This window comes from Triticum aestivum, chromosome 6B (genome assembly GCF_018294505.1).
Source record: "Triticum aestivum cultivar Chinese Spring chromosome 6B, IWGSC CS RefSeq v2.1, whole genome shotgun sequence".
NCBI lineage: Eukaryota > Viridiplantae > Streptophyta > Magnoliopsida > Poales > Poaceae > Triticum > Triticum aestivum.
This window is the reverse complement of record NC_057810.1, coordinates 575,802,544-575,811,614: the sequence shown is the minus strand read 5'-3', so window position 1 is coordinate 575,811,614 and position 9,071 is coordinate 575,802,544. Positions and strand designations below refer to the sequence as shown.

At 49.2% G+C, this 9,071-nt stretch overlaps 1 protein-coding gene across 1 annotated transcript; it reads left to right on the top strand.

The window, feature by feature from the left end:
• The first annotated feature begins 1,123 nt into the window (after nucleotides 1–1,123).
• LOC123139401 (protein trichome birefringence-like 19) lies at nucleotides 1,124–4,325 on the top strand. The gene is made up of 4 exons (XM_044559207.1): nucleotides 1,124–1,867; nucleotides 2,389–2,635; nucleotides 3,227–3,456; nucleotides 3,567–4,325. Exons 1-4 carry the CDS (start codon nucleotides 1,124–1,126, stop codon nucleotides 4,323–4,325), a joined length of 1,980 nt encoding a protein of 659 aa, XP_044415142.1.
• Nucleotides 4,326–9,071: the final 4,746 nt, after the last annotated feature.

Below are 9,071 nucleotides of genomic sequence, written 5' to 3'. Positions count from 1 at the left end.
GTTAACGAGCTAAAAAAGAAGAAGGAAGAGGTGGGAGCGCTGCGGAGAGAGATTAGGAGAGGTGCTCGATTATGCAAGCAAGGCAAGAGAGAAGAACCGAGAGAAACACTTTGGAGGTTGTCAATGCGAGCTTTGAAGAGAAGTACCTTGGTTTTCCTACTCCAAATGGCCAGTTATGTAAAGGGAAATTGAAGAGCATTCAGAGCAGCTTACCAAGAGAATAATCCAATGGGGGGAGCTCATGTCTCAGGCAGGAAGAGAGGTACTTATAAAGGCCGTAGCACAAGCCCTTTCGACATTCCTTATGAGCATTTTCAAGTTCGCAAGAAGCACATGCGATGACCTTGCACGCATGATCCGTAGCTACTGGTGGGGCGCATACAGAGGGAAGAGGAAGACGCATTGGAAGGCTTGGGATCACTTGCTGCGGCCAAAAGCTGCTGGTGGGATGGGTTTCAAGGATTTTAGGATGTTCAATCAAGCCTTGTTGGCAAGGCAGGCTTGGAGATTGCTGATCAACCCTGAGAGTCTCTGCGCAAGAGTCTTGAAAGCACGTTACTATCCCAATGGACGGCTAGAGGACACGGTTTTCTCCACAAATGCATCACAAACTTGGCAGTCCATCGTCCATGGGTTGGAGCTTTTGAAACAAGGCCTGATTTGGCGTATTGGTAATGGCAGATCGATTCGCATTTGGAGGGACCCTTGGATCCCTCACTCCACTGGTCGCCCTCCAATATCGCAACAAGGTAGATGTAGACTGCGAAGGGTCAGCGATTTACTTGATGAAACGGGTGCAAGGCGGTCAGACTTACTGCAGCAATACTTTTTGCCTATTGACGTCCATCATATCATGAAGATAAAGGCCTCTCCACGGCTAGGCGATGACTTTATTGCATGGGGGGCTGAACGTACCGGTATCTTCACCGTACGTAGTGCGTACCAGTTGGCACTCGAGGACAAGTTGCGTCCCTCTTCAGTCGCGGCGAGCAGGGCACCGGACGGGCGACGTGCCGTCTGGGCATTTTTATGGAGGTGCCCTGCTCCTCTAAAGATGCGTGTTTTTTGTTGGCGTGTGGCTACGAATGCTCTCGCAACTTGGGCAAATAAATTTGCACGCCAGATGGAGCTTACTGACGTGTGCCCTCTCTGTGGTCTCGAGCGCGAGGACACTTTTCATGTGTTTTACAGGTGCCCAAGAGCTGTTGATATGTGGCAAGCCATGGCGCAAGTTTGGCGGATACCTGATGTTAAATCAATCCGCAATACAGGACCGGAGTGGTTCCTGAATCTCATCGCGGAGTGTGACAAGGGTGACCGCCTCAGAGTCCTCATGCTTATGTGGAGATGCTGGCACGTGCGTAACGAGATCCAACATGACAAGGCACCGCCGCCCACGGAGGTGTCCCGACGGTTCCTTCAAAGCTACGCCACCTCACTGTTGGGGATCCAACAATACCCGGCCGGGGACTGGGACAAAGGAAAGATGGTCATTCAACTAGAGGGAGCGGAGCAGCCAATATCGCATGTGGACGTTAGCTGGAAGTCTCAGCGCAAGTGGAGCCCGCCTCCGGAAGGTTGGGCGAAGCTCAACGTGGATGGGTCATTCTCACACGAGGATGGAAGCGCCGGTGCCGGCATGATCTTGCGCGGGCACGACGGCGCCATCATTTTCTCTGCATGCCGTTCGCTTCGGTTATACCCGGACCCATTGCACGCTGAGTTGGCCGGGTGCACGGAGGGACTCGGCCTAGCTTTGCAGTGGACGGAGTTGCCGATTATCCTGGAGTGTGACAGTATGCAGGCCGTGCAGATGATCAAGGCCAAAGGACCGGATCGTTCCCAGCATGCGATGGTGGTCTCAGAAGTAAAGAGTCTTATGGGTACAAGGGAGTGTTGTGTTACTCACATCTCTAGAGAGCAAACTAATATTAGTCATGTGTTAGCAAACTTCGATCGAACGGAGAACCGTACTGTGGTCTGGCTCCGCTCGAACCTGCTAATGTCCCTAGTCTGTGTAGGGATGAATTCGTGTACTCTTGAGTAATACAATCCTTTTACCCCCGCAAAAAAAGAAGAACGGAGAGACGTTGCAGGAGACGCTGGATTAGACATGTTTCCCATTTGTAGTACTCCAGCTAGGCGATCCGATACGCTCTGATACATTCTTCAGGAAAGAAGGAATGGTGGCGAGAGCACGTCGTTTGTCATTGGGGAAAAGTACTCAAGTGTTGACTTTCCTCAAGTAGTCAGCTACGTGCTCGATCAAGTGGCACATGTTCGTCCAGCGAGACAGCAATGCAAATTATTCCAGATCTCCCGGTGTGATCTACAAGAATGAAGCCATTAATTGAATCTGCCTCCCTGTGAGTCTGGGATGCAACGAAGCCCAACAACCAGGCCGTGCGGAGGGCAGCCTCCACCAGCGGGTTGCTCCTCATCCTCCTGCTCGTCGCCTTCACGGCGTCCAACTACTCGTCGCTCTACACTGAGCAGCTGCTCGTCGCGGTGCCCGCCACCCCGGCCTCCTCCTCCTCTGCCGCGGCGGGAACGGGATCCCGCGCGAGCGACAGCAATGCCGGAGTGGCGTGCGACGTGGCGAGGGGCGAGTGGGTGCCCGACCCGGCCGTGCCCTACTACACCCATAGTTGCCATGTTTTCGGTACGATGGGAACGAGGAACGGGAACGGGGGACGAGAGTCGGGGGCCGGAAAAAATAGGGTACAGTGAGGGTATACATCTCTAGAACGATTTTTCTAAAACGGAAACGCGATCCAATCAATTCCGGTACGATGAATCCGGTACGGTACCATGGAACGAGGAACGTGAATCTTTACGGGTGCGGGGAACAACTGGCTGGGAGGGACCGAGGGAGTACTTATACAGGGAACTGGCTGCATCGTCGATTCATGAAGACTAAAATATATTATCTCATTCCTAATGGAAAATTTATTAGCAGCCTTGGAGTAATTGGAGAGCAGAATAAGGAGTTATTTAGAGGAGTGGAAAAGAACGGGGCAGAAATTAAAACGAGGAGTTCGTGATTGATATGGCTGACCTTTTGCTTACTCGATCGATTCAAGAACCAAGACTGTCGAGTCGCCGAACCTGAATCGACGATCCAACTGCGGAAACACCGAATCCACATCGAATCTTACCGAATCGACCTTTGTTCCTGAATCTGATTCGAGGGACGGCCCACCGTTCCCCGTTTCCGGCTACTACGACTACACCAACGCGACGTGCCCGCTGATCGACGCCCGGCAGGACTGCATGAAGTACGGCAAGCCCGGGATCGAGTCCATCCTCCGGTGGCGGTGGCAGCCCCACGGCTGCGACCTCCCCCGCTTCGACGCCGCCGCCTTCCTCCGCCTCGTCCGCGGCAAGTCCATGGCCTTCGTCGGGGACTCTGTCGCGCGCAACCACATGCAGTCGCTCATGTGCCTGCTCGCTAAGGTACATGTCCACCTCCACTCGATCGACCACCATTGCGTTGCCATCATGAGCTCGCTCGATCGCGTGTGTTGATTTCCTGGTTGCCGCCCGGCGCGCGCATGGGCATGCAGGTGGAGCAGCCGCGGGAGATCGAGCCCAAGGACTGCGTGCACTGCACGCGCAAGTACCACTACCGGGAGCACGACTTCACGGTGTGCGTGTTCTGGACGCCGTTCCTGGTGCGGTGGAACCTGACGCGCGCCGGCGGGCAGCAGTTCATGGACCCGCACAACGTGTACCTGGACGAGCCGGACCCGGAGTGGAGCCGCGACGTCGCCGGCTACGACTACGTCGTCCTCAACGGCGCCAAGTGGTTCACCCGCCCCACCGTGCTCTACGAGGGCGGCCGCCTCCTCGGCTGCGCAAACGTCGACGGCTGCGTGGCCAAGCACAACGCCACCGCCGTGTCGCCGCACTACGCGGTGCGCGCGTCGTTCCGGACCGCGCTCCGGGCGCTCGCGGGGTTCCGCGGCCGGGTGGTCGTCCGGACGGTGGCGCCCCCGCACTACGAGAACGGCAAGTGGTACGACGGCGGCAACTGCCTGAGGACGGGGCCCCTGCTGAACAACGAGAGCAGTCTTCCGGAGACCGAGGGCGCGTTCCACGCCGCGCAGGTGGAGGAGTTCCGGGCCGCGACGGCGGAGGCGGCGGCGGGGAGGTTCGTGCTGATGGACGTGAGCGAGATGATGCAAATGAGGGGCGACGGGCACCCCGGGCAGTACGGGCACTGGCCACACGAGAAGGTCGGCTTCGGCATCGACTGCGTGCACTGGTGCCTGCCCGGGCCCGTCGACGCTTGGAGCGAACTGCTGCTGCATTTGCTGACATGATTTGCACTTGCACCCGGCTACACCCTCTGTCCCGTAATGTAATATAAGGAGTACTTGACTGTTTTTTTTTTAATTGTAATTGCACAAACGGAGGGGTTTTGGATGCGGGGTGTTATGGCATTTCTAACCGACCTCCTATAATCAGTTAGAGAAACACCTAACCGATTCCCAATCCGTCGTACGGAAGTAAAAATTATACTCAGTCACGGTGTTTTTTCTATATTTACTCCCCCGCTCGGCAGCTAAGTAAAAGCCGCGCCTCTCCTCCAGTGCCTTCCTCCTTCACTCCCTCGCCGCATCTGCGCTAGCGCCGCCCCTCCTACCCCCGTCGACGCCCGCCTGCCGCCGTGGACACTTCGTAGGCTCCGCCATTGTCCCCTGCCACTTGGATTTGTGCCTCCTTGTCCCCTCGCCGGCGAAGAACCGGTGGATCTGCGGCTGCTACCACCGCTGCCAGATTTGGCGTTTCCGGCCGCAAGCGACTGCGCCTTGCCATGGATTGGCCGGGAAGCGGACAACACAACCCCGGCAACGCCTCCGTGCCACATGCAGGTACCGGCTCCGCCTCCAGCCACCCGAATCTCTCCCGCCGGCAGATCACTGGCAAAGACACGCCCGACCGTCGCCCATGCTCGGCGTTGGCCAAACAGCTCGTCGGCTCACCGTTGCCACTCATAAAGTGCGGCAACTACCCGCGCAGGTCGTGCGCCGCGTTTGTACCACGCGGGGACATCCCCTGATTGGTGTTCATCAAGTGAACAAAAGATGGGGTCTGTGCTTCTTTTGATTCAGTTGTGCTCCCGGATTCGACGCGATTTCGGTAGCTCACATTGCTTATACTCAAATTTGTGTGTAGGATGGATGCAAGTTTTGGTATTGGGAAGAAGAATAGACCGATCTATTAATAGCATAAAAATTGATAGATGTTCGTGCACTAGTTGCTAGAAAAGAGGCTAGAGATGGGATTAGATGAGAAGCAACGGCTACATTTTTAGAATCGAGGAAGAAAGAAGTGTTCAGGCTTGAGAAGTCGCAGATCAACAATAAAGACATAGAGAAGATACTAATCCAACTAGCGGGAGCAGTTACAGAAATTGGATGTCTTTTAAAATGCCTAATTGTGGTTCTTGTTTTTTTTTTGTCTTGCTCACGAAGCGAAGAATTGGTGAATTATTATGTACTCCAAAGTATCAAAATATCGAGCGAACCAACCTGTGGTTGGATGTTAGAGAGACTGTGGTATCCCTAGCCCACCAGGGTTCAAATCCTGGTGTTCGCATTTATTCCTGAATTTATTTCAGGATTTCCGGCGATGCGTATTCAGTGGAAGGAGACGTTCCCGTTGATGACGAGGCGCCTACGGTGACTTCGTAAATCTCAAGACGATATGTCGGCTCAGTCTTTCGGAGGCACTCATAGGGGTAGGGGGTGAGTGTATGCGCGTGTATATGAGCGTTTGTGTCTGTACTGATGTTCAAAAAAAGTATCAAAATATCGTTGAATAAAATAAAAAGGCAAAGAAAAGTTTTGTGGCCAAAAATGAAATGCAAATGATTTTTATTTTACTCTGTTATATATAGGGATCGGTTAGGTCCGGCCAAAACTTAGTGAAGTAAATTTACTCCACTAAAGTTTTACTCCACCGGATACACCACTATTTATTATTGGGGATCAGTTAAAAATGCATTTATACTATATAGGTCTCTTTGCATGGAGTTTAGCTAGGACAGAATTCCATGAGATGGGTCTCTTTTCCTCATGTTGTTAGACCCACCCAACTAATTGGATGACATCATGGACAATACGAATCTTGAAGCAAATTCAGCTTCTTCCACTACCGGAATCAGCTTCTTTGTCGTCCGCCATGGCGGACGGCAAAGGCACAGATCCCGGACGGCAAACTCCTTTGTCGTCAGCCAGCGGACGACAAACTGTCTGGCTGAACACGTGCCAGCAAAGGCCTTTTTTGTCGTCCGCTTTGCAAAAACGGACGGCAAAGGATTGTGCCGTCCGACATCTGAGGCCAGCAGACGGCAAAGACAACGGACGACAGTGGTGTGGAGTGAGAGCCGTTAGGGGGTTAACGGCGCTCTTTGCCGTCAGCTGACAGACGGCAAAGAGCTTAGTTAGGGCAGCACTGGGAAGCTGCCACGTGGCCAGCTATACCGTCTGCCAGCAGACGGCATAGATGGCCCTGTTTGCCAGGCCTATTTGGTCACTTTGTCTTCCGTCCGCCATGACCAAATAGGCAGCCAGTGTTCCCAGTTTGCACAGGTGACTGCCACGTGTCCTCTTTGCCGTCGGCTAGCAGACGACAAAGAGGCTATACATCCCCTGTTTTTATTTAAATCCAATTAATTAGACATGGTTTCAAACACAGATATACATGCATACATATCCAACATATCCAACAGCATGTCTAACAACATGTTTCATCAAATCCAACAACATAGTTCAAAAAAGTCCAACATATCCATATATACATAACCAGAAACAAGTTTCCAACAATATATCCACATAGACATACATATCCAAACAAGTTTTCATAAATAACAAGGAAGCACCAGAAGAATAATACACTCCATGAATCCAAGCTTCCTCATGTAAAGCAAATCTGCAAATTGGGAAAGATGAAAGTTAGAAGAAGAAGAAGAAGAATACTAGTTAGAAGAATAAGAAGAACAAGAAGAAGAAGAAGAAGAAGATTTTTTTTCTTCTCCTTCTTTTTCTCCTCTCCTCTTCTTTATCTTCTTCTTCTTCTTCTAACTAAGGTAGGTAAAAATGCCATTTTATTGCTAAGCTAAGTAAAAATGCTAAGTGTAGGTCATTTTAGAGCTAAGCTAGTAAATAGGTCATTTTGGAGATTAGTAAGGTTATTATGTCATTTTCAAGGAAAATAAGCTAAGTCTATATCATTTTGGAGGTAACAAAGATTATCATGCCATTTTTGACCTAAGTATGCTAAGTATGTCATAAATGAACTGAATAAGCTAAGTATAGCTCATTTTTTATCTAACTTATGTATTGTGCCATTTAGGAGGAAAATAAGCTAAGTATCCATTTGTAAAGCAAAACATTAGAGAAAACTTACCCTCATCACAACAAATATGATGAAGATCGCAACTAATGTAATAATTGATCCAACGACATAATGATACCAAGCCCCATTATCAATGGCATATTTTCTAATCTTCTTAAGCTTCAGGCACATTGCATCCATCTTCAAGCGCATTACATCCATCTTCATCTTGTGACCATTGATGACATCGGCAACATACAACTCCAATGTCATCTTCTCTTCTTCAATTCTTTTAATTTTTATTTCAAATACTCATATTCTTTTTCAACTAAACTTAACTTCTCGAGAGGAGGGTCGGTTTCAAATTCCGGTTCACATACCTCCTAGATTAAAATATCTCTATATCAACTTGATGGCCATAATTGTCATAAATGCGAAATGCAACAAATAGTTATGAAAGAGAATTTACCACATCCGAATTATAAAGTGGGCGAGGGCCGACGGGGACGGACATCAAGACCATGGCACTATGTATAAGAAACAATCATACAAAGTAAGAAAATTATACATACCATGCAACTATATAAATCATACAATCATAAAAATAACTATATAAATTAAGTACAACATAAAAATTTGAATACCTAATAATCACTATCGGTAATGACGTGCTCATCATCATCATTAATAAATGCATCATCATCATCACTATCGGTAATGACGTGCTCATCATCATCATTAATAAATGCATCATCATGTGGAAGGCCACCTTTACGTAATCGTTCAAGCATTGACATGTCATCTGCAGCAGTAACTTCTTCTTCTTCCGGCTCTTCTTTTTCCGGCTCAGGGGTGAAGTTGGATTCACTATCGTTGTCTACTTCAATGTTCTGGGGTGGAGTAGAGCGGTTCTTGAAACATTTTTTGGCAAGACGTGTTTCTTGGAAGAATTCTCCTTCGTCATATGTGTCTTGGTTAATGTGAGGTTCATAATCCTCTTCATTAGGGGGAGGTGGTCTAACACGTGGCGGCACTTCATAAACGACATCCCAACCACTGAGATTTGGATCACTTTGACAGGCCCACGGTAGATAGAAAACTTGGGTTGCCTGTTGAGCCGTAATATAGACATCGAGAACATCCAAATGGGTGCTTTGTTTGATTTCGACTAGCCCTATATGTTCATGAGTCCTTCTAGTCTCCCTGGGCTGGAACCAATAACATCTGAAGACTACGACATTTGGTGGGTTTTCACCATAGAATTGAAGTTCATAAATTGCTTCAACTCTTCCATAATACTCGATACCCCTTCGCCGATAGCAGAGACACAACAATTTGTAGACTTTTGGTCGGCCATAGATAGCTCTTTGCCATAGGTACGAAAGCGATACCCGTTGATGTCGTAATTGTCAAATGAACGGACCTTATAGTCATAACCATTAGCTACTTGTCTCAATTCGGCATCCATAATCTCTGAATTAGCCTACAATTTTAATACGAAAGGATTGTTGCATTAGTCGCAAATTAGCCAAAGAAATGAAAGGGTCTAATGAAATTACCATTTTTTGAACCAAGAGATGAAACCGGGATATTCGCCTCCTTGATTTGCCAGAAGCTCATACTCTTCGACGGAATCCTTTTGGATCACCGCTCCATACAAGAATATGACGACGTATCGACTACATCAAATATCCAGGAATAAGAGTAGTTCAAAGAAATTAGAAGTT